The sequence below is a fragment of the Myotis myotis genome, unplaced genomic scaffold (genome assembly GCF_014108235.1).
Source record: "Myotis myotis isolate mMyoMyo1 unplaced genomic scaffold, mMyoMyo1.p scaffold_m19_p_1, whole genome shotgun sequence".
NCBI classification, from domain to species: Eukaryota; Metazoa; Chordata; class Mammalia; order Chiroptera; family Vespertilionidae; genus Myotis; species Myotis myotis.
In genome coordinates, this window is record NW_023416313.1 from 180,237,108 (window position 1) to 180,262,176 (window position 25,069).

Below are 25,069 nucleotides of genomic sequence, written 5' to 3' on the forward strand. Positions count from 1 at the left end.
CATATCAGATATTTACATTACGATTCATAACAGTAGCAACATTACAGTTATGAAGTAGCAACGAAAATAATCATATGGTTGGGTCACAACATGAGGAACTGTACTTAAAGGGTCAGAAGGTTGAGAACCACTGGTCTAGAGGAACTTGTTCCTGTCACTTGACCTCACTCAACTTCTAGTACCTCATTTGTGAAATGGGAACCCTGCTCCTTGCCAAGCCAACTCCAAGGATTGTTGAAGATGCAAGGAGCCAGTGGGTGGAAAAGCCCAGAGCCCACCGATGACCAGAATTGAATGGGTCTGGCCTGGTGCGAGGAGCATCTTACTCCTGCTTCTCTACCAAGCTCTCCTCACTCTGTGCTCTTTGACCCGCCCTGCTTTCTCCTTTCTGTGCCACTCACACAGCTTCACTCACTTGCCTTGCCTTCCGGGACCGCCCCTTGCCCTCCAAAGGTCTTATTTTATAGCTCCTTGTGAGGAATTCCTATATGACCCTGGCCTTTACTGTGAGAAAGAACAAGCTGTCAAAGGCCGGGCTTGGCTCCCTGCTCTGTGGTTAAATATTGATAACACCAGGAGGAAGAGGCCTGGAGAGAGCACACCACGTATCCCCCTGGGTGCTGGCACCCAGCCCGGGGTCCTCTAAGCCCATTCCTCAGGGCTGGCAAGAGGGTCTGGATGTCTTCTCTTTACTTGAGGCCACCATATAAGAAAGTGAGCACTGGGCTCCTGGTTCTTTAAGCAGTTAAAACGGGGTGGAGCCTGTCTGCCACCCAAGGCCACTCATTCAAGAGGCCAGTCACCCCAGAGTAGCAGGGAAGACTCCAGGCCTGGGCGTGTGCTAAGAGCAGAGCTACCAGATGGGATGGGCTGCTACAGACTCTGCACTCATCCCAGGTGACAGCTGTGTGGAGAGCTCAAGTGCAAAGACCATCCTGTGCTTCGGTGAGAGGAGGAGGAAGAGGACACAGCAATCAGTGCTGCTCCCCAAAGCAGATCAAGGCCGGCCCTAGGAGCCAAGGACCCAGGGTGAGTGTCTCTAACCTCCCATGGGAATGAGTGACAAGGGTGTTCCGTAGAAGTCACAGGCCAGTGGCAGATGGTTAAGCTCTGTTTAAAATGCAGGAATCTCCCAGAGGGGCCCAAGGAGACAGGACAGCTGAACGCAATGTGATATCCTGGGTGGGATCCGGGAACAGGAAAAGACATTCATAGAAAAATAAAATCCAAATAACTCATGAAATGTAGTTAATTTTTTAAAAGCAGGGATATTAACAGGATGCTCACTCTAGAAGGAAACTGGTTAAGTGTTCTGAGGGGAAATGTGTCTTTGTTTGTGGGGCATCTAACATAGTCCGGAAGGTTGACTCTCAGTTCTGGACTTGAGTCCGACTTGTCATTTTGTTTGTTGGTATATGTTCATTATAATATTATCATATTTAAAACACACATTCCCCAATGGAATCGGCCAAGTTTGTACACTTATCAGATTGGCTTCGACACCATACTGTCTTGATTACTGCAGTTCTACAGGAAGTCTTAAAGTCTGATAGCGTCAGTCCTCTAACTTTGTTCTTCAATATTGTGTGAACTATTCTGAGTCTTTTACCACACCATGTAAACTTCAAAATCATTTTGGCGATACACATAAAATAACTTGCTGGGATTTTTATTGGAATTGCATCAAATCCATAGGTCAAGTTGGGAAGAACTGACATTTTAATTAGTTTTATTAATTAAATACCCAAAATTGGAATTGTTGTCTCAAAAGCTATAAATACTATACATACATTTTAAAATACATTCAAATTTGGAAAATATATTTAAAATATACATTAAAATATATACATTTAAAATATATAAAAATTCCATGTATTGTTTTCATAAAGGTAGTGTGTACTCATGAGAAATGTATACAATACAGAAGTATTCAAGGTGTTCGCATGCGTCTAGGCCCCATCCCACCTTCCCAAAGGGAGTCGGTGTTTGGTTTCTTGACCTTCACACTCTTCTTTGTGGGTGTGGGGAGGTCCACATAGGCAGCAGGGGCCTATGGGCGATGTTACTAATTAATCCAGGCATTCCTGCATCTGAGATTGGACAGAAAGTCACAACCCTTCTTAGCAAGTGCTCTGGACAGACCGTTGGAACTGGAAACAGATCACGTTGATTAGCCATCCCTATACCTTTGTCTTTTCATTATTCAGTATATATACACATACCCCTCAACAGGATAGTGGACAGTATGCCTGGGAGTCCTGGGAAGTCTAAACAAGGTCCTTCTTTCCCCCTGAATTCCATCTCCGCCTCGGCAGGTGAATGGTTGTTCACATGTGAAAACATTTCCCCTCAAAGCCTGTAGATGTTTCTTGTTTTCTCAGAGCCTTAGAGTCTGATGTCAATTAAGTCCTTATTTTAGCACTGTGTCTGTCTGCTTGCCATCCAGTTGCTTTTTCATGTTCCTGGCTGGGCCTCCAAAGGCTCCTTCGGAAGGCAGTGTGAGCAGGGGGACTGGAGATGGCCTGGGGCCTCTGTTGTTGTTGTTGTTGGCCCCATGACATGTTCCTATGAACGGTTTCTTCAAAACCCTCCTCTTCTTTTATTTTTTTTAGTTCCTTTTATCTCCCTTCTTGTTCCCCTTTTCCTTTCCCCCCAGCGAGAACTAATGTGTTTAATGTGTCTTTTTTAAGTGGGGTTTTTAATGTGTTGTTTTGTGTGCATATATTTTGTATTTTCATAAACAGTATGGCATGTCCTCTATGATCCTTAGGGATACTTTTTAAAAATATTTTTTTTATTAATTTCAGAGCGGGAGAGGGAAAGAGAGAAACATCCGTGATGAGAGAGAATCTCTTGTATGCCCCGCACTGGGGATCGAGCCCGCAACTCAGGCATGTGTCCTGACTGGGAATAGAACTGTGACATCCTGGTTCATAGGTCAATGCTTAATCACTGAGCCACGCCGGCCAGGTATTAGGGATAAATTTTTTATCTATATTACACACTCAGGAGCAGAGCGGCTGTGTACACTTATTGTGACTAATTTGCTCTCTAGATGGCTGCCTCATCCTACACTCCAGTCAGTGCATGAGGCTAGGGCCTAGACCAGTGATGGCGAACCTTTTGAGCTCGGCGTGTCAGCATTTTGAAAGACCCTAACTTAACTCTGGTGCCGTGTCACATATAGAAAGTTTTTGATATTTGCAGCCATAGTAAAACAAAGATTTATATTTTTGATATTTATTGTATATATTTAAATGCCATTTAACAAAGAAAAATCAACCAAAAAAATGAGTTCACGTGTCACCTCTAACACGCGTGTCATAGGTTCGCCATCACTGGCCTAGAACCTCAAACACATGACATTATTCACCTTTCCAACGATGATGATCTAATGGATGTCAACTGGTATTTCATTTTTAATTTTCATCCTTCTGACTACCATAGAGTTTGAGCACTTTTTCATATGCTTGCTAGACTTTTGGGTTTCCTACCTTGTAAATTGCGGTTTAGATTTTTTACGCATTTATTAGAGTTCCTGTCTTTTTCTTGTTAATTTGCAAGAATTCTTTGTGTATCCTAGATATCAGTCTCTTCCTGGTTTTAAGCATTGCAAGTATCTTGCCCCAATCAGAAAAGTGTTAGTTACTTTATTGATGGTATTCTTCAGTGAACAGATAATCTTATTTTTTGATATAATCAAATTCATCAGTTTTTTGTTAGTGAATGATTTGAGCTTTTATGGTTTTGTTTAAAAAGTTTTACCCCACTTCTATTAACTTTATGTTTTTCCCTCTTACATGTGGGGTCTGTTTTTGTATGTACTGTTTGTCGGGTGCACATCCAGTCTTCCTTTTTCCCACACAGTGAGCCAGTTCCCGACACCTACTAGATGGCCCCTTCTTTCCCTGCCGATTAGTAGAGCCGCCTTTATTATACGTCACGTTCCCATGTGTACATAGGTCTCTACGAAATTCCTGTTCTGATCCCTTGATATAGTGATGTGGCCTTATGTCAACATCCAAAGTTGGAATTGTTTATTATTTTTTATTACTAGATTTCAATATCTGACTTAGTAAACACAGATTGCTTAACTTGCTTTGTTTTGTGGGGATAGAAACAGGCTGAAATTAATGAAAGGATGTAGCCAGGGAGCATGGATTCAGTTTCCTGCACTACAAACGACAGAAAACAATTCTTATAACAATCCCCCCCCGCCAAAAAAAAGAAGTTATCAGGGGGCTGCTGAACTGAGAGCAACACTGGCCAGTCAGGCATGGAGGTGGCAGCGAGGAGAGTGAGCTGCCAGCTCTCGGCAGCAATAGCTGACAGCTCCCCTTTTCTGGTACTTTCTCAGCTCTGGGTGGCAGGCATGCCAATCCCCAGATAAGAGACTGTGATAGGCCCAACCTTTGTTATGTGGGTCCTGTGACTGGCTATCACATGAAAACCAAAGGCAAGGGATGGGACAGTTTGCTAAGGAGCCAGGGTGAAGGGAGGAGCCGTGGCTGCAGGAGCTGGATGGGGATGCTGAGCAGGCAAAAGCGGACGGTGTCCCCTGGAAGGGTCCCACAGCCCAGCAGTGGCTTAGTCCTTCCCGGTCCAGGTCAGTGCTCTTCCCCACGCGTGATGGGTTTTAATAAAGACTTGAGTGACTCCCAAGCCCGTGGTCTCTGCCTCTCCAGGCCCCCACTGCTCTGGGCCAGCCTGTTCTGGTCCTGTAATTTCGGGCGAGAGGAGAGTTGGGTTTGGGCAGGGAGGGGAGCTCCGGCTGGGGTGGGCTATGGGTCATGCTTTCTGCTTTGTTTCCAGGGATCTGCAGGGCTTTGCACAGGGGCCAGCACCTAGGAGGCCAAGAGGGGAGCTGAGGGGCTGAAGGGGCCTAAGGACTTCATTGTCAGAAATGTACCCCAGCCCGGAGCAGGGCGTGCCCCGTGGTGAGGGGGTCGCCGGAGCCCCAGCTGGCACTGTGGTGCCTCAGGAGCTGCTGGAAGAAATGCTTTGGTTTTTTCGGGTAGAAGATGGTAAGTGGCAGGGGACGGGGGAGTGGGGTGTGTGCTCTCAACACAAAACACAAACTGGACTCTGGCTGAAGCCCTGGACACGGTCCCTTCCTCCACGGCAGGCTGCACATTTGCTTCAAAGCAGCTGAGGGGCCTCGGTACCCAGAAGGGTGTAGTCGAACCTCACGGTCCTTTTCCTGGGGCTTGGCCATTCATTTACCCACCCATTCAATCATTCACAAGTATTTAAGTTCCTTCTGTGCACCAGGCACTGTTTTCGACACTGAACAACACCAAAACTCTCTGTCTTCATGAAGCATATGTTTTCGTGAAAGGGAGAGGAAATAAACAGGATAAACATCAAAATGCCTAGTGCGTTGGTGATGAGTTGGGCCGTGGCATTTTGTTAAACACTCTGGGTGATTCCAGGACTAAGAGAAAAAATAAGGGAGAAAATGAAGCAGAGAAAGGGAATAGGAAGTAGGTGGCAAGGGTAGGTAATGTGGTCACTCAGAAGGTGACATTTGAAGGAAGGCCTGTAGGAGGTGAAGGACTTATGTGGGGGAAGGCCGTTCCTGGTAGAGGGAACAGCCAATGCCAAAGCTCTGAGGCTGGATCCTGCCTCCGTTCAGTACAGTGTGGCCAAATCTCGGTTATCTAGATTCAGATTAGCCACTTTATGTGTTATCTGTGGGCAGTTCTTGAATCCATTTTCACTGCCACCCTTCTTTCCTTCCTTCCCTCCTTTCCCCCCTCCATCCCTCCCTCTCTTCTTGTCCCCTTGGCTTCTCCCTTCCTTCTGTTCCTGGCACTGCCCAATGCCTCCAGGCCCTGGCAAAACTCTGAAGATTGTGAAGTTTATCTTGACTCACCCCTCCCCACCCCCCTATCATCTAACTGCAGTGCTGGCCCCTTTAGATTAGGGCTGTTCCAAGGCAGAGATCTTGCCCTCCTCCTCCCACCCCTACTCCTACCCCCCACCCCCCACCCCACACACACACGCTGGAGTTCCTGCAGGGTGGGGGGCTCATCTTCACCTACAACACCTGATCCACAGCAGGGGACAATGGATGCTGGGAGCTGTGTCTGAGCCCAGACCCCAGGTGTCAGGGGGCCTGAGGGGCACCAGCTTCTGCTCAAGTCTCTGCCCTCTGTGTCCCTCCCCAGCAACTCCTTGGAATATTTCCATCTTTGCCCTGATGGGTGTGGTGGTCGTGATCAGCATGGTCCTCCTGGGAAGGAGCATCAAGGCGAACAGGTAAGGAGATGGCCGGGGTGGCCTCTGGAAAGTGGGGGCCCTGCCCTCCCCAGGGAAACCTAGAGGAGGGTGTCTATGGGCCTTGGCTGTCCACCCGTTGGGATAGTAAAAGGCAGCCTTCAGGGTCTTTTGAGAACCCAGAATTTTTGGAAAACTAGCAACTGTCCCCAGTTATCGCCTGCTGGCCCTGGCTAGGGAACAGGGCAGAGGCTGGTATGTCTCAGAGGTCAGGATCTCTGGCTCTGGAGTCACAGGGGCCTGGGTTCAAGTCCCAGCCCTGTCACTCACTAGCGGGGCAGCACACTCAATACTTCTGAACCAGTTACCCCTATAAATGGTGGTAGCAACCAATTCTCCGTGGGGAGTGCTCAGTGGGGCTACTGCAGAGGAAGGCATGCTGTTAAAGGGGAAAGTCCTGCCCTGCTCCAAGGCCCAAAACAGGGTTCCGATAGAGCCCTGATATCAGTTGAGGCTCCTGGGGTAGTTTTATAATGACAATACTCCTCAATCCTGGATGCACCCCAAATCACCGGAATATTAAAAATTCAGAATGCTGGGCCTCCTTTGGAGACACATAGGGGCTGAGGTGAGGTCGGGACAGTGGCATGTGGTTAAACTCTCTGGATGGCACCAGGGCTAATGTCTGAGATCCTTGAGGGCAGGGACCACATTTGATACAACGCGTTTCCCCCCAAGCCTGTGGTCGGCAAACCATGGCTCGTGAGCCACATGCGGCTCTTTGGCCCCTTGAGTGTGGCTCTTCCACAAAATATCACGTGCGGGTGCGCACATACAGTGCGATTGAAACTTTGTGGCCCATGCGCAGAAGTCGGTATTTTGTGGAAGAGCCGGTATTTTGTGGAAGGAGCCAAAGAGCCACATGTGGCTCGCGAGCCGCAGTTTGCCGACCACTGCCCCAAGCAATTGGCACAATGTGTGGACCTAGAAATCACTCAATAAATGCTTAGCTCACTCATCCCCACTAATTCATTCACGCATTCAACAATTGCTATATACCCATCAACCATCACATCAGTAACTTTGAAACAATAATGAGACTCTCTCCTTCAAATCTGTATCATGTTTTGTAATTTTAAAAGCACCTTCACATTCTCTTATTTGATCCTTAAGACAGCTCTGTCAGGCGGGACAGGCACAAGTTATTAATTCTCGTTGTACAGAAAAAGGTCATTAAGGATGCATGGAAGGGTTGGCCTAACTTCCCTGCTCTTCCTTCTATGCCATATTTTACATCATCTACGAATCTTCCTGTTTGCTACCAAGTCAAAAAGAAATAACCCCATAGTTCACACTGAGAACTAGTCATTGTGAACTGCTGTGGCCCATTCATCATTCACCCCACAGATACGGGCTGAGCACTTGCTCTGTGCTAAGCTCTATCCTGAGAGTGGAGGCCACACTAGTGGCCAAGATAGTTCAGCCTTGGCCTTATGGAATCTACAGATTGGTGAGGAGATGACGGTAGTTCAAAGTGACAGATGATGACTGTGGGACATACAGAGTATTGTGGGAGCACAGAGCTGGGATCTGGGGCCTTCAGGGCAAAGAGATGGTAGGCAGGCTGCCGAAGCCTCCAGACCAAGGGGCAGCACGCACCAAGCTCCAGGTGGGAGGGAGGGCCTGTGTGGCTGTCGTGTGGGGTGTGAGGAGGGCTGCAGAGGGGGGAGAGGGAGGACAAGAGGTGCCAGGACCCAGAGTGTACACACCCTGAGGGCCATCATAAAGAGTTCAGCTTCTAGCTCATGAGAAGGGCTTTGCACAGGGACATGAAAGGTTCATGTTTTAGCAAGATCATTCTGCATGAAGGGCCCAGAGGGGTGTCGCCTCTAAGGGACTCTGCCTCTCTCATCCTGTTGGGAAGCATCCCCCTCAGCAAGGTCAACTCAGAGCCACGGTGTCTGTCCAAGGGAGCGGCAGACACTGAGATGCACCCCCACCCCAGGGCCCAAGCAGAGTCTCTGGGCAGTCAGCTCTAACCACAGCGGGGTCCCTCCCGCATGGCCAGGAAGTGTACCTTAAGTAAAACCACCTCAGAGAGAGGATATTCAGGGGAGTTGTTGAAAGGAAAGAAGGCTGGATGCTGGATTAAGGAGGTGGGCAATGGGGAGCCATTGAAGGTGCTTGAGCTGGGGAGTGATGTGTGCACACCGGGGCTTTAGAGACATGACTGGTGTGTTTAGGTTGGTTTGGAGACGTAAGCACTGAGAGGCTGGAAGATTATTTAGGAATGCCCTGCAGTTTGCCTGGGGATGTGGTGTGGGGTGACAAGGACCTGCACTAAGTGAGATGACAGTTCTGGGATCGGAAAAAAAATATGATTTGGTGAAAACACAGGACTCAGCGTCAGGAGACTTAAATGCATGTCCCAGGAATGTGCTTCTTTGAGCCACATCTCCTCCGTACGAGGAGCGTTCATAGTTGAGCTCACAGGTGGCCATGAGGATTTGGTGAGAGGCACGGGCAAGTCTACTCCGTGTCTCTGCTGAAAGAACATCAAAACCATCTCCCCCAACAGTTCCCAGGACAGCCTACTGGGTCTTCCCCTCAAACGCTCCAACGCATCTGGGAACCCAGGCCTCCCCCAGCCACTCAGTACCCCCGGCTCAGGGGACGCCCAGGCCTCCCCCGGCCACCCAGTACCCCCGGCTCAGGGGACGCCCAGGCCTCCCCCGGCCACCCAGTACCCCCGGCTCAGGGGACGCCCAGGCCTCCCCCGGCCACTCAGTACCCCCGGCTCAGGGGACGCCCAGGCCTCCCCCGGCCACTCAGTACCCCCGGCTCAGGGGACGCCCAGGCCTCCCCCGGCCACCCAGTACCCCCGGCTCAGGGGACGCCCAGGCCTCCCCCGGCCACTCAGTACCCCCGGCTCAGGGGACGCCCAGGCCTCCCCCGGCCACCCAGTACCCCCGGCTCAGGGGACACACACTCAACAGTGTTTTCTTTCCCCCCAGAAGGCAAAAGAAGCTGCCACGGGAAAAGCCAACTCCAGAAGTCTTGACTGAGGCCGGAACCAAAGATGACAACAATCTGAATATCCTAAGAGAGACTTTGCTCTCAGAAAAGCTAAACTTGGCCGAGGTGGACATTGAGTTAAAAGAGAGGAGCATGCCAGCCGTCTTCCTTCCAGACCCACAGGAATCCGAGAGCTAGTGAGAGGGCAGGGCAGGCCCCCATGTTGTGAGCAGATAAACCGAAAGAAGTGCCATCCAACTAAAATTCTGTTATGGGGGAAAAAACCCCACAAACCACGTTTTTATTAAAATGCTTCTGAATGTGGGCAGTTGGAATTGCATAGTTTGTTCAAATGGTGGTGGCCCCACATACGGGGCTGGGAGCGAAATCCACAGCCAGCCTGCAGGTCAGGAAGCCCGGCCAGGACTCCTCATGTGGCCCAAGGAGGTCCCAGCCTCTGACCTCCGCTTCCCTCTATAGAGCGGGGCTGAAGGCTGGGTCAGGCCTGCTGTTTTCCATCCAAGTTCCTGGAATTGCTGACAGGGGAAGGAGCAGGATTCTGGCTCAGAACCCCCTTCCCAGCCCTTCCTCCCACGAGGGGCCTCTCCTTTATCTGCTTCTCTGCTGAGGGTCCATGAAAGACTTCCTTTGGGCCCGGAGTCCCATGGTACAAAGAGTTAAAACCCAGGGGACACCCTGCCTCTGAGACCCTTCTCTTGCTAACCATGGGACCCCAAGGGAGGGTCCTGATCTGTGTCTGAGCCCCAGTGTTGTGGTCTAAGCTATGGGGGCAACCCCAAATAATTTATGCAAAAATTTGCTTTAAGAACCAAAAATGCTTTAGATTCTATCGTACCAAAGAAGACTTTGAACACTCAGACCCATTATGAAGGGTACTGGGTCCTGCTGATATACTGTTTCCACCTGTAGACCCAGGGCAGGCTAATGGTGCCTGGATGTCAGCCGTGGGCTCCCTGGAATCCTGAGTCCTTGTCACCGGAGAGAGCAACTTTGTTCTGCAGCTTTGATCATTATACTAAGGAGGCTGGTCCTGACAATGGGCTGAGTCCTTTGTTTGAGGATGGGAAGATAAGGAGGCCCTGCCTTCTGGTGAACAATTCTAAGGTCCCCTTCACTGGACACACACAGCCTCTCCCTCTACCCTCCTTAAGCGGCCAAGCACTGGAATAGCCCCTCCTGCGACTTTGCTTCTTACAGGGTGTCTCATAGGTTTAAACTGGATGTTATTTAGAAAAACTGTGGGGTTTGTTGCCTGGGGCTTCTGTGAGATCAGGAGACAACGGGAGGACCAGACTCTGGCCCCCCAAACCCTGGACCCACCCTGCCCTCCCGTCTTCCAGGTGCTCGAGGGCCTCGGCCTGTCCTTCCTGCAGGATGTCCTCAGGCCTACACTTATGCCAGGCCTCCTGGAGCTGTCCAGCCAGAGCTGTCCACTAGGGGCCACATCTGGCTTAGCTGGAGCTGGAGCAGGAAGGGGCGATACCACAACGGACACTGCAATTTCCTCCTGCTTAAGGCTGACTCCAGGTGTCTGGGCTGTCCCAGGGGGCTGTTTTCCTTCAATGGCAGGGAATGTCGTGGTTACCACGGAAACCAAGGCCCTCAGAATAGGAGCAGCATTCCTGCCGGTCATCCCTCCAGCTTACACATTGAACTGGGTGTCGGGGACACTGCTTGGTGCTGGAGCAGCGGTCAGCTGTCCACCAGAGGGCGCAGGCTATTGTTCCATCGGAGGGAAAGCCAGTGGCTAGAGGTCAGCCACCCGCTGCTGCCCTGCCAGGCTCTGAGCCTTGGAGCCTCAGAAGATCTTGAAGCCCTTCAATAGGGTCAGGGTGGGTGCCTTGCGCTTGCTCTGGGCCCGGGACGACTTCACAGTGACCAGCTTGGCCTGGGCTACGGTGGGCATCTCCTTCAGGCTGACGGTGGAAAGGGTGTTGAAGGTGCAGCTGGCCAGCCCGTGACGGGCAGTGAGCGGGGCCTGGTGGGGCAGGGCCCTCTCCTCGGAGATGAAGAGGGGCCGGGCCGGGGAGTTCTTCTCCAGCTCCCGCCGTGCCTCCCGCACTGCCTCATGGAAGACGTGCTGCACGTGCTCAAAGTCCAGGCAGGCCGAGACCTCGAAAAACAGGCACCCAAACCTTCCCGCCAAGGCTGCGCCCTCTGCCTCGGTGACCTGCCTGGTGGGGAAGGAGGGCGAGGTGAGGTCAGCAGCAGGCGTCCACGTCAGGCAGGCCTGGGCCCACACAAGGTCCCACTTCCTAGCTCGGTGACTAGATCATCTTCATCTCTACAAGGTTTAGCTTTCTCATCAGCAAAATGGGACAATTACATCTGCTCTCAGGGTTAAGAAGAGTAAGAAAGACAATTTGCCTAGCACAGTACCTGGCAGAGTCAGTGCTCAATAAAGGGTGGCTGATGTCACCAAAGCCAGAATTTAGGAGCGAGGTTGAGGGTAGGAGAGAAGCTGGTCAAAGGCCCTACCTACACCCTGCCTGTGGCTGGAGGAAGACAGCCATCCACATCCCTACCCTCTCCCCCATAGGGGGCCCTTGGTCAGGACATGAGCCACCCTCAGCCCTCCCTCGTGAGATCAGCTCTTCGGCTCTACAAAAAGGCAGTAGTTTGGACTGACGGGTGTGAGACCACAGTGTCTACAGAGGCGTGGAGGGCCAAGTCACTCAGGATGCCTGTGGTTGGCAAAGCTCTCAGGGCTTGGGGGAGTTTTGTCTGCCTGCCTAGGGGACGGGCAGGAGAGAGAAGGGTGACAACATTCATGTGGAGTCGGGGGGCAGGGCGGAGAGGGAGCAGCACCTACTCCCAGCTTCATCCCACCTCCCAGGATGGTGGGAGCAAATATTTGCAATTGGGAAGGTCCTAAAAGCATCTAACCTGGAAGCCCCGGGAGTCAAGGTGAGAGGGGAAAAGGCTGGTTCTTGGGCAGGTCAAATGTCCAGAAGAGGGAAGGGACAGGATGTCCCTGCCAAGGTTCGACGCCTGAATCCTCCTGACCGCCTCCCATTACTGAGCTGCCTCACCCACCACTCCTGAGGACAATGGCACAGCCCACGCGATGGGAGGAGACACTAGGGTGGGCGCTGGTGGGAACAGGTTTCTGAGCCAAGGTTCATTTGGCAGGAGCAGGGGGCTGGGAGCGGGCTAGCTACCCAGGGCAGTACCGGATAGAGTGACTGGGACAAAAAGGGTCAGGGGCAGAGCACCTAATCCTGCCCCCACCCAGGGCTGGTGTCCTGTCACTGCTTCCTGAGGTGCCTCTTGTGAAAGAATATTTAGTATTATTTACTTTTATAATAAACTTGAATCTGAAACTTTGTCATCGTGGGGCTCGAATAATGAACTTTCAGGAACAGGAACCCCATGCATGATGCATGCATGTGTGTGAATGGGGTGATGCAGGCATGTAACATCCTTTTTCTCATTTTGTTGGAGCCTGGTGAACATTTTATCAGTGGTTTGGGAACCGCTGCTCTAAACCACATTTAGCTGCAAGACAATCATGGGAGGCACTGATCAGTGCTCAGCTCCAAGTTAGATTTACGATGTCCATCAGAGCCTGACCTCCTGAGCTAGGGACCTGATCGGAGAAGGAAATGGGGAGTCAGGGACTTGTTCTTAGGGAATGGATGCTGCTTCACTTGAGCACATGTTCTTTGTTATTTGCTCCCAAACCATTTTTAGACAATCTATTTGGCAAAGATTGGGATCAAAACAACGGTCTGGATTTTTTCCTCATAATGAAAACTGGTTTACCTCAATCCAGTCTTCTAGGCTCTGGGGGCTCTGCAGTTCATTTTGGCTTTAAGATCACACAACTTTCTTCATTCCCTGAGATGGAATATGTCTGGGTCTGAGGGCTTGTCCCCCTTCAAGAGACTGGAACCCCTTTCCCACTGTCCATAAACAAAGGGTCCCCTCCTTGCCACCATCAGTCAATGCACCCTTGGGGCCTAAGGGGTCAGGAGTGGCCACCCATGAGCAGGGGGGGACCGGTGGGAGGCTGGCAGAAGGTGCCATACCTTGCAGGTGGACTGGCCACACAGGACGAATGTCAGTACGAATGCCAGGGAGATTACTAGTACTTATCAAGTGAAGGCATCATAGTCTCAAATTCTTCAGGGCAGACAGGCAACTAAAATGTGTGTAGAGATAGAGGAAAGCCACAGGGAGTGGTGAGGCCTGTGGTCAGCTAGAAAGAGCATGCCCAGCCCCAGGTCTCCTAAAATACATGAGCTACACATGGCTGCAGTATTCGATGGTAATCTGCTCTCTGGTCCAGTCTGTGACCTCTGATCCAAGTCCAATCCTTGCGAAGAGAACTGCCCTCAGCACAGCCAGCTGTGGAAGTGAGCCTGGGGGCTGCGCTTGGGTGAGGTGAGAGCTGGTTGGACCAGGGCAGACTCCTTACCCAGTAAACCAGAGTCTCCTTCTCTAGAATTAGAATTGGGCACAGAGTGGCCAGCCCGCTGCACCGAGTGGGGACAGAAGGTCATATAGACGCAGGCAAGAAAGGGTGAGGCCAGCAGAGACCACAGAGCCCCAGGAGGAAGGAAGGAGTGGCCTCTTTCCTGACTTTCAGGGTCCAGCCCCTGTGCTGCCCAGATGCCCCTCCCTTCCTGTCCATGGCTGCCTGGAAGACACACCCTTACAACATACCCCCTTCTACCTAAAACTGCGCTGCGCTGCCAGCCTCTACCTCCCGAACTCTTCGAGATTCCTATTCTTAGCAGCCAAATAATCCCTGAAGATGATACCCAGGCTTCACAGATGAGGAACGTGAGCTCTGGAGTCGTGGGACAACCGCCGTGCTCACCTGTACTGGGCCATGTCCAGCTTGTTGCCCAGCAGCAGAGCCGGGTAGTTGCGCTGCGTCTCCTTCGCGTGCAGAGCGAGCAGCTCCAGGTAGCTGCTGCTGCCCTCAAAGCTCTGGCGGCTGTCAACGCTGTAAACCACCAGGAAGGCGTGGGCCCAGTTCAGATAGCGCTCACAGTTCCTGGGGGTGTCCTGGGGCAAAGGAGGGACGCCCCGGTCAGGGACAGAGGAGGTCAGGGCGAAGGCCTTCACCTGAGCTACCCCGCGGCACCTCCCCACGCTCAGGGTCTTTGTATATTGTTTCCCAGCAGAGCCCTTGTCAAAGGGGCACTTGAGTGTGGGTTTGGCGTGGTGTGAAAGGAGACATTGTCTCGTGAGCCTCCCTCCCACCACCCAGCCAGAGACTGGGAGACCTTGGCCTCTGGGGCGCAGAGCCAACACCCTGGCATGGCCCCTAAAGAGACCTGGCTGTCTCTGGGCACCGCTGGTTTGGGGTCAGGTTCATGGTGCTCTTGGCTTCTGAGAATGAGTGGCATCCGATCTTGGCAGGAGGTGGTGAGAACACAGGGAGATGTGTGTATTGGGGGGGAACTTGGGCCGAGGGGAGCCTCTGTGTAAACATGTGTGTGCACCTGTCTCCATGTGTGCACGAGCATCAGGCCCCAGAGCACAGGATCTTGGAGCTGATGCCCTCGGTCATCAAGTCTCCCCAGGCCCCACCCCTTTCCTTCTCGTTTGGCAAATGAAGAGATTCAGGCCAAGAGAGGGTCACACAGCAAATGAGCTGGAAGGGGATGTTCCCATCTGAGGCCCCCACTGTGGGGCCAGGACTTCTCAGGAGGCTGCGCTCTCAGCTGCAAGGGGGGTAAGGTTACCAGGTCTGCAGTGTCCATGACCCTCAGGTGCACAGGCTGCTGGTCCACAGTCTCCTCAGTGCTGTAGGTGTCTTCTGCAACACAGAGAGTCAGCCGGGTTAAGGGCGGAGCAGGCCGCCACACTGATAATGGGCTGGGTCTGAGTCCCAGCTTCCCTCTGGGCAGCCCGGAGGGCCTGATCCAGGGCTGGCTGAGCCGGGAGCACTGCCAAGGCCTTGGCTCTCCCCACATGGAGGGCCTGAGCAGAACCCCCACCCAGGAGAGACTGCTCCCCCTGTCAGGGCTCAAGCTTCTCCACCCTCTTCCCCTTTAACCACAGAGGCTGGCCCACAGGAAGCCCCCAAGGACAGTCCTCCTGTCCTCAGGGGGAGAGACCTGTTTAGAAGTCCCAAGAAGGTTGGTTTTTTTTTTACTTGTTTTTTAAATGTATTTATTTATTTATTTATTTATTTATTTATTTATTTATTTATGGAGAGGGATAGAAATATCAATGAGGGAGTAAAGTCTATTGATTGGCTGCCTCCTGCATGCCCCCTACTGGGGATCAAGCCTGCAACCCGGGCATGTGCTCTGACAAGGAATTGAACCATGACCTCCTGGTTCATGGGTCAACCACTTAACCACTGAGCCACACCAGCTGGGCCAAAGAAGATTTTACAAATAATTCTTGTCGAAATAATAGAGGAATCTGGTAGTCGAAAGTTTTAGGTTAGAGATGTGGAATCAAATCCCACTTTGGCTACTTTTTAGCTGTGTGACTTGGTCAAGTCATTTCAGCTCTTTGAAAAGAACTGTTTCCTCATTTACTTTATTTACTTATTATTATTATTATTACTAGAGGCCCGGTGCACAAAAATTTGTGCACTCGGTGGGGGCGTCCCTCAACCCAGCCTGTGCCCTCTCGCAGTCTGCGACTGCTCTGGGGATGACCACCTGCTGGCTTAGGCCTGCTCCCCGGGGGATTGGGCCTAAGATGGCAATCAGACATCCCTCTGGCAGCCTGGGAGCCCTCGGGGGATGTCCACTTGCCAGCGGGAAGCAGGCCTAAGCTGCAGTCTGACATCCTTAGTGCTGCTGAGGAGGTGGGAGAGGCTCCCACCACCACCGCTGTACTGGCAGCCGTCAGCCTGGCCTGTGGCTGAGCAGAGCTCCCCTTGTGGGAGCGCACTGACCACCAGGGGGCAGCTCCTGCATTGAGCGTCTGCCCCCTGGTGGTCAGTGTGTGTCATAGTGACCAGTCATTCCCAGTCGTTCTGTTGTTTGCAGGCTGTTTGCAGGCTGGTCAAGCCCCCCCCCCCCCCAGTGGGGACCCTCACCCCATGGAGGTTTGGCAAGCCTGGGTGAGGGGCTGATGGCTGTTTTCCGGCTGGCCACACCCCCTTTAGGGTGGGGTGTCCCCACTGGGGTGCCTGGCCAGTCTGGGTGAGGGGCTGAGGGCCGTTTTCAGGCTGGCCAAGCCCCCCCCCCCCCCCCCCCCCGCGACGGAAGCTCCCAGCCTCTCCTTTTTTTCTTTTTTATTCTGGGATTTATTTACCTTCTATAATGGAAACTTTGTTGCCTTCAGTGAAGCTCAGAGCTGGCCGCAGCAGGTGGGAAGATTGGCTTCCTCCATCACTGGAGCAACCAAGCCTCCTGCTCGCTCCAGCTCCATGGCTGCCAGCCGCCACCTTGGTTGGGTTAATTTGCATATAGTCACTCTGATTGGCGGGTAGGCGTGGCTTAAGGCATAGCGAAGGTACGGTCAATTTGCATGTTTGTCTTTTATTATATTATTATTATTTATTTTATTATTTTGTTAATCCTCGCTCAAGGATATTTTTCCATTGATTTTCCAGAGAGAGGGAAAGACAGAGACAAACACTGATGTGAGAGAAACATATCAATTGGGTGCCTCCAGCAGGAGCCTGACCACACCCGGGCCAGGGAAGAGCCTGCAACCGAGGTACATGCCCTTGACAGGAATCAAACCCAGGACCCTTCAGTCCGCAGGCTTTCTGTCCACGGAGCCAAACTGGCTAGGACTGTTTCCTCATTTTAAATGTTTCCTCATTTTAAAATGGGGATAAGATTAATAACATTGGCTAACTGTTTTCAAGCTTTTCCTTTGTGGCAGGCACTGTGCTAAATGCTTGTCCCTGCACTATCTCACAGGGCTGTGAGGACTGGATGTGTCACTGGTTAGGGCCCTGGCCCTCCACAAATAACTGGTAAAGGACAGTGGGGACCATGGTGCTCCAAAGTTTACAGGGCAGGTTTACTTATTTTTATTTTAAAAAAATGTTTTTGTTGACTTCAGAGAGAGGAAGGGAAAGAGAGAGAGAGAGATAGAAACATTAATGAAGAGAGAGAATTATCAATTGGCTGCCTCCTGCATGCCCCCTACTGGTGACTGAGCCCAAAACCCAGGCATGTGCCCTGACGGGGAATCGAACCATGGCCTCTGGTTCATGGGTTGACACTCAACCACTGAACCACACCAGCAGGGCTTACTTTTTATTTTGAAATAATTCTAGACTCATGTAGAAGTTACACAACAGTACAGAGAGTTCCTGTGTATCATCCCCCCAGCTGGGCCAAGTGAAGTTTCTGTGTAAACATGTGTGTGTACCTGTCTCCACGTGTGCACAAGCATCAAGCCGCATCCTCCCATTGTTAACACCTTACATAACCATCCTCCCGTTGTTAACACCTTACATAATCATAGTACAATGATCCAAACCAGGAAATTGACATTGGTAGCACACTATAAACTAAACTACCAATCTTATTTGGATTTCATAAGTTTTTAATTTTTCAGTTCTCATCACCTTAAACCTGAGAAAGCAGCAAGTGTCCGAGAATGCAAAGAGGACCTCGCTGCCATATTGGCCATCACTCTCCCTACCCCCAACCTAACCCCATGGCACTGGCCCACGTGTGTGTGTGTGTACCTGGTCCTTACCTTTCCCTTGTGTCCCCCCAGTGCCCCAAGTGACCTCAAAGAAGACCCCTCTGGGCAGAACTGGGGCCCTCTCTGTCTTCCTGGCGGCAGTCACTGTGAGAAGAGAAGCCCCTAACCCCGGCCAAGTCAAATACTTCTCTCTGAGGGCCACTGGCAGCCAGGCCAGGCCTGGACACACGCCAGGCCCACTGGCAGCCAGCAGGAATCACAGACAGCTCCTGTCCCAGCCGCTTTGGGGACTTGGATAAATGCCGCTCTTATTCAAAGACAACAAAAAAAAAACAACACACAAAAAAACACCAAACCACATCTAATGGAAAATATGCCCCAAATGTTTAACTATATTTGGTGCAACAAGAGCTGCCCCTAGATGCCTACATCTCGTTCAGATTTTCCGACCCAAGTTGTCCAAGGCACCCCTTTTAGGTACTTCACAGCTCCTGTTCCCAAACAGGCACCGACTCCTGCCCAGTCCAAGGAAAAATATTAGCCCACCCCTGGGCCTGGTCTCCCTAGTCCCTTATAGCACAACGGCCTCCCAAGGTTGCTGTTAGCTCCACTACAGAGAGATGACAGGGAGGTGAGGCCCGGAGAAGGAAGGATGCGTCCATAGCCCACAACACCTATCTATAAAGGAACCTGAACTCACGTCTTCTAGGCTGGGCTGCCTCCCCACGGGCACCCCCTCACTCCCTTTGCTCAGTGGACCCGTCAACTTCCAGCTGTATCTGGGCAGAGTACAGGGGAAGAGCAGAAGCTCCCAGCCCAGCTGTGGAACATGCATGGTGAGCTGGAAGAAGCTCAGAGGTCATCTTACCCACTTTCTCCCACTCTGGGGGGTGGGGCTCCTTTCCAAGACACAGCGATGTCCTTTCCTCCCAATCACCTAGTTTCTGTCCTAAGGGCAGTCTGGTATCTTTACATACATGGACCTCATAATGTCTGGTTCTAAATAACATTCTGTGGACTTTAATGCTGAGAGAAGAATCTTTTCCCAAAGCATTTTTCTCTCATTTACAGTAATCATTTTCTTGAAGGCACCAAAGGAGGTCAGGTGAGTGTGTATAGGATGATGCCTCAGAAATGGTGACAATGTGCTTGCTGGAGCAGAATGAGGGCAAGATAGAAGCCATCACTCTGCCCCGGGCAAGCCAGATGAGATGGCCCCAGCCCTCTGCAAGAGAATGTTCTCCCGGCGCTCAGCACAGGCCAAGCCCTTTCACAGGCACTGAATCTCTCAGCTCCTACTGGCTCTACCAGTCACAATGCCTAACAAGGCACAGCTTTTACACAGACAGAACAGTCTATTAGTCACCTCTTCCCAGATGGGGAAACCAAGGCTCAGAGAACTCAGTGCTATGCAGACCTCCGCCTCTAGGCCCTCTACAGCAGAAGGCTTCCCTTAGTGGAAAGCAACGGGTTTGGTGTCTCATCTTGCTTTGAACCTGAGGTTCTCCATGATCTTAGGCAAATCACTTCCTCAGTTTCTTTATCTGTAAAATGGGGTTAATAATAGACACTGTTCTTTAAAGGACAATCCTAAAATCAAAATTCAATTTCATGTCTATAAGCACCTGTGTTGTACCCAGTACTGTGCCCCATACTGGACATGGAGACAAATACAGGTTCCCACCCTCCAGAGGCTCCAGGTGAGAGCTCAAGCTCTCGGAAGATCTTTGAAAAGGGGAAAGAGTGGTTCTCCATCTCCTGATGGCTAACTCTGCCCTTGGATGCACAGACCTTTCTCCATAGAAGGAAAGGCTGTGGGGTCCCGGGGTCCCCATTGTTACTGGAACCAGCCATGCGAGCGTGGCTGAAATATTTAGACAGTGAAACAGAACCTCCAGGAGTGGCACTGGCCTCCCAGAATGGCTGAGGGGAGAGCATCTGGTCATCTCTCCAGCTCATAGGCGCTCAGGGTGGGATGACTAAGCATTCCGGGGCTGCTGCCCCCCACACAGTCTGACCATGCATTCCACTACCAGGTCAGAACTCCAAAATTACTCAACCTGGAAGCTCACAACACCACGAGAATAGGCTTCTCGGAGGGACCCTGCACAAAGGGTATAGACTGGAGGCGGTTACCAGGTAAAATACAGGATGCGCAGTTAAATGTGAATTTCAGGTAGGTAGCGAATAATTGTTAGCATATGCATGCGGCCTTGAGCTAGGCAGACTGTCTTTTGAGGCACCATCCTTTAGAATCCCTGTTGTCCCTTCGCAGACACTCCCGCTTGTATGCCTTTCCTTCCTCTCTTCTCCCTTCGCCTCCCCTCTCCAGTTCCCCCGACTCCATCTGATTTCATGTTCTGGTTTGTCCCATCACTTCCCCCGACCAGCACACAATCGCATCCTGTGTCCCACTCCCATGACATTCACCTCTGCTAATCAAAGGGCTCTCTTCAAAATTTGAACAGAGACACACACAGAGATGATGTGAAGACACAGGGAAAAGGCGAGGAGGCCTTAGAAGAAACCAGCCCTGCTGACACCTTGAACTTGGGCTTCTAGCCTCCAGAACCATGGGAAAATAAATTTGTGGTGTTTTAAAAAAAAACCACAAAAAACAAAGGGCTCTCCTCAGATCTGCTGTGTGACCTTGGCCCAGAAGCCTCAGCTCCCTGGGCTATTTCCTCCATGTAGCATGGAGGGGCTGTCAAAGACTGGTGGTCAAGTCAAGCTTTGAGGAGCAAACCCCTAAGCGGCTGTTGGCCAGTCACTGGCCTGGTACTCCTGACTTAACCAGGGGAGCCCTTTGGATTTCTCTGTTCAATACCCTGGGGTTCTGTTTAAGATCTCTTCACCCAAGTGGTTCCTTACCCAAGTTGGCATATTCACTGATAAACCTCCTGGTCAGAAGAAGTCTGCTACTCAAGGAATTCATTCTAAAAACTATTGGCCTAAATAGCCCTGAGGTCCTTTCTCGCTCTGACACTGGGATTCAACATTCCAGCCTGAGCTGGGGGGCTGGTGGGCACCAATGGGCTAAGCAGTTCTTTCCTTCAGGTGTCACGGGGCATCCCATGAGATGCCTGCTGCAGGAAGTGCTGTATTGTGCAGCTTTTCAACCTGTGCTCCAAAGCCCTGGGTTTCCTCAGGGCTCCTGGGGGTACCACACATGCTTTATTCCGTTATTATGAATGGGGAAAATATCCAAGACTGCAACCTTCATTTTCAAAAGGCAAAGAGATCCAGACAACTCATTTTTCTTAGTGCATAGTTTACAATAACAAATGTTATAAATAGGTTACATTTATACTAATAAAATTCTGCTCTTATTTGTTTTAGATATCGGGGTTCCATGTAAGTGGTCATTTGAGATAAAGGTCCTGCTGCTAAAAGTAATTTTTAGAAACACTGATCTGATTAACTTGAGGGAATCTCAGACATCATAGATAGGAAGCCATTGGAGGAGGAAGGAGAAGGAAGTGAATATGTATTGAATGTCTACTGTGGGTCAAGTACTAGGCTAGCTCTTTCATGTGTTACCTCTTTTATTGTCACAGTAATTACCTGAAGTAAGTGTTTTTATGCCCATTTTACAAATAAGGAAACAGAAGCTCAGAGAGGTTGGGTGACTGCCTTAAGGTTGCACAGCCAATATGTGGCAGAGTCAGGATTCAAACTCAGTTCTGACACCAGAGCATCCCTTTTTCCAATACACCATGAGATGTCAATAAAACAAGACTAGTTATTTGTATGGTTCAAAAGCTGGTTCAGAAGCCAATTCCACTGGAAAATTTCTCAAATGTCTTGTCCAGCTTTTCTGGAAAAGTGCATTGAGTGACCATCTTGAAGAACAAAATTAATGGATGTGGATGTTCTGCTATGTTTTATTTTATTTTTTTAAAGTCTCATCGTACCTCATTTTTTAGGGCAAATCACACAGCTCTCTGAATTTGGCCAACCCCCAAGTTGTCTGGGGTGGGCTGTGGAGGGTGTATTTCTAGCACTTAAAACATTTGCCTGACGTGGGCTGAATCATCCTGGTGGCTCCTCCCCTTTGCCTCCAGATCTCTGGTCCTGGTCACACCTGGGCCCAACACAGGGCAGGCAGGTGTCATGGGAGAGGGCAGATCCAAGTGGGGCACAGCAGGAGGAATAGGAAGGAGTTCCTTACCCAAGTTGGGGTCATATTCACTGATAAACCTTCTGGTCAGAAACTTCACGGTCAGGGCTGCAAGAAGCAGAAAGAAATTGGCTCACAATCAATGATTCTCTCTCATCATTGATGTTTCTCTCTCTCCCTTCCTCTCTGAAGTCAATAAAAAGATATTTTTTTAAAAAGGAAGGAAGGAAGGAAGGAAGGAAGGAAGGAAGGAAGGAAGGAAGGAAGGAAGGAAGGGATGAAGGGAAAAAAGTTGGCTCGTCTCCCCTGGCTGCTGGCCCTGGAAGCTGCCCCTTTCATTTTAGGAAGGCCTTATCTAGCCTCTGTGACCCCTGGCTGACACCAAGCCCGAGTCTCTGGGGAAATGTGGTTGGAAGCTGAGTTGGTTTGAGAGGCTCAGAAGAAACCAGAAATATGGGGAACTGTGTCCCTGGGATTTTTTATTTTGGTGGCAAGAAAAGCAATAAGAGACAAGTCTAAGGGGTGTCTGTGAAGATCCAAACTAAGGAGTCAGGACCCATGCAACCCCAACTGAAAGGAGACATCTCCCACCCTGGACAAGTCCCAGAGATTCTGAAACGTGCGGCATTTATTCCAATTTTGGCTACAAGCCACAGAGAGAGTAAGAGCCAAGTTGATCAGTGGGTGATCCCTGGGGGCAATATGACCCCTTGAGGGCCTGGGATTTGCAGGGACGTCCAGGCAAGATCTGTGTCCTAAGTAAACACACTTTAGTCCTCAGCCATTCACATCTCCAGTCTTGGCTCTAGGGCCTCCAGACTTATCGTGGTGCCTGGCAGAATGTAAAACTCTAGAATGAAGTTATCCCCAGGTGCAATGCATTAACAGAATTCTGATTTTGTTCAGAATTTAACCACAGAAAGCCAAGGGCCAGCCAACTATTTTACTGAACTCTTAAAAAGTAATGAGATATTTTATTTTATTTTTTTAAAATATATTTTATTGATTTTTTACAGAGAGGAAGGGAGAAGGATAGAAAGTTAGAAACATCGATGAGAGAGAGAGAGAAACATCGATCAGCTGCCTCCTGCACACTCCCCACTGGGGATGTGCCCGCAACCAAGGTACGTGCCCTTGACCGGAATCGAACCCAGGACCCTTGAGTTCGCAGGCTGATGCTCTATCTACTGAGCCAAACCAGTTAGGGTAGTAATGAGATATTTTAAAGAAAATCCTGAAAATTCTTTCCCAGGATTCCTATCAGTGTCAGTTTGCAAAGTAATACCCAGGGAATACATATTTTTAAATTTAGATTCCTTTATTATCGTAGCCACTGGCTAAACTGTACCAGTGACACAGCTCCAGATAACAATTTTATTTTCAAAGGGGAGAAGGCAAATCTTTTCTGTTGGAAAACGTGATTCAGAAGCATCCCTCTCTGAGCCAGAGGGCTGGCTTTAAACGTAGAGAGGAAGCCCCCAGTGAGCCCTAAAAACACCCCGGGGAAGGAAGCAACAGCGAACTGAGCCCATGCTGGCCATTCACTAATGGCTGTAACTGGAAAACAGCCAGCGAGGAGCCCCTTCTCCCTTCCCCCCTGCAGCTGCCTTGGACTGTAAGTGGCTGGGGGAGGGCTGGACCCTTTTCCTGGGTCTCTGTCTATGGTGACTCCCCTGCTCCCAGCCCCCTTGGATCCAGGTGGGTGAGAGCTGCCAGGAATGGTGAAGACGGAGTTCAGTGTTGATAGACATGATTTCAACGGAAACCAAGATCTTGGTTTGTCAAGGATGGTCCTAGCCCTGGGACCACAGTCCAGTTTGTTGCCAGAAAGTCAAGAGAGGGATCTGGCTTGAAACAAATATGTTTGATAAGAATGCACACTTTACCCCCAAGTCCCAGGGAACGGAGGAAGGGAGTGGGGAGCATGGCCTGGGAAGTCCCACTAGCCAGTGACTTCTACCAACTCCCTTCAAGGGCCAGTGGCTCCTGCACCTCCAGCCTAAACCAGGGAGTAGCAAGGCTGTGACTAAGCTCACAGGGGCCTTGGGGTGGGGGGGTGAGGGGGATAGTGCCCAATAGGTCCTTTGGTGTCATGCACCACAGCTGACTGCTGGCCCCAGGGAGAGGTGATGGGGGTTAGGGAGCCACAAGGGGGAGACCAGCAGAGGTCTGGGAGACACAGAGATGGACAGAAGGGAGAGAAAGCTGGGGTACAGACATGGAGCACAGAAGCACAGTAGGGAGACACAGAGGGAGAGCCAGGCAAGGAACAGAAGACAGATGAGAGATGGAGGAGCTGAGAGCGAAGCAGAGAGAGTGCCAAGTAACAGAGTCATACCCAGGGAATACAGAGAAACCGAGGCAAAGAAGAAAATCAGTGTCTTGCCCAACTCACTGGGTGCAGGCAGCCCCCACAGCCAGTGGAAAAGTCTGCCCTCAAGCCCACAGCGCCCGGATCCCTTCATCTGCTCCCCGGTCCCCACCTCACCCCCATCCCTCCCTGGCACCTGCCCCACTCACCGGACTTGCCCGCTCCGCGGCGCCCCAGGATGGCCAGGTTGACCTCGAGGGGCGCGCTCTGCTGCCCGCCGCCCGCGCGGGGTTTCCCGAACACGGAGGACATGGCGACGCTGCGGAGAGGGACTCGGGTCCTTGGCCCAAAGGCCCCAAGCAGCGTGCCGGCCCGTCGGGGCCCTCAGGGGCGACTCGCAGGCCCCCTTGGCACTCGCCACTCGGCCCCGTCGAAGTCCGCGCGCCCCGGTCCGCGCGCGCCGAGCGGGCCGGGTTCCCGCAGCTCGGCCCGAGGGGGTGGGAGGAGGGGCCGGTGGAGCCCAGCGGGCGGGGCTGCCCCGAGCTCCGCCAAACTCCTTGTAAGGCTGCGGGAGCACCCTGCGGGGCGCACTCACCCCGCAGACGACGCGGGGGAGGGCTCGCAATCGCCGGTGCACCCCACCATGCTTGGCCTCGAGGGCCGGGGGCTGCTGTCACTGTCCGGAGCGCCCCCACACCCGGCAGGGGACAAGGACCAGAGAGAGCGAGGCCCTGGGTAGGGCGATAGAGAGGGAGTCTGTTTCCAGCCCAGTCTGAACCTCCATTCAGTCTCTC

At 51.4% G+C, this 25,069-nt stretch overlaps 2 protein-coding genes across 3 annotated transcripts; one reads left to right on the top strand and one right to left on the bottom strand.

The window, feature by feature from the left end:
• The first annotated feature begins 616 nt into the window (after window positions 1-616).
• SLC51B (solute carrier family 51 subunit beta) lies at window positions 617-9,543 on the top strand. The gene is given in 5 exon segments (XM_036304699.1): window positions 617-1,010; window positions 1,013-1,029; window positions 4,813-5,024; window positions 6,171-6,261; window positions 9,234-9,543. Coding segments are annotated over 5 exon segments (669 nt in total). The 5' UTR covers window positions 617-860; the 3' UTR covers window positions 9,433-9,543.
• RASL12 (RAS like family 12) lies at window positions 9,499-25,069 on the bottom strand. Of its 2 annotated transcripts, XM_036304680.1 has the most exons (5): window positions 24,485-25,064; window positions 22,016-22,072; window positions 14,955-15,028; window positions 14,081-14,271; window positions 9,499-11,429 (listed from the first exon to the last, which is right to left on the bottom strand). In XM_036304680.1, the coding sequence occupies exons 1-5, from the start codon at window positions 24,585-24,587 to the stop codon at window positions 11,054-11,056; spliced, it is 801 nt and encodes a 266-aa protein (XP_036160573.1). In that variant the 5' UTR covers window positions 24,588-25,064; the 3' UTR covers window positions 9,499-11,053. The 2 variants fall into 2 exon arrangements, with proteins under 2 accessions (XP_036160573.1, XP_036160580.1); XM_036304687.1 differs by lacking the exon at window positions 22,016-22,072 and having other exon boundaries at window positions 24,485-25,069.

Bases quoted from the DNA above. Each gene is read 5' to 3' on its own strand.
- RASL12 (XM_036304680.1), bottom strand. From the start codon at position 24,587: ATGTCCTCCGTGTTCGGGAAACCCCGCGCGGGCGGCGGGCAGCAGAGC. The intron at 22,073-24,484 runs GTGAGTGGGGCA...TGCTTCTTGCAG, and splicing joins CCGCGGAGCGGGCAAGTCCG to CCCTGACCGTGAAGTTTCTG. The intron at 14,272-14,954 runs GTAACCTTACCC...CCTTTGCCCCAG, and splicing joins TCATGGACACTGCAGACCTG to GACACCCCCAGGAACTGTGA.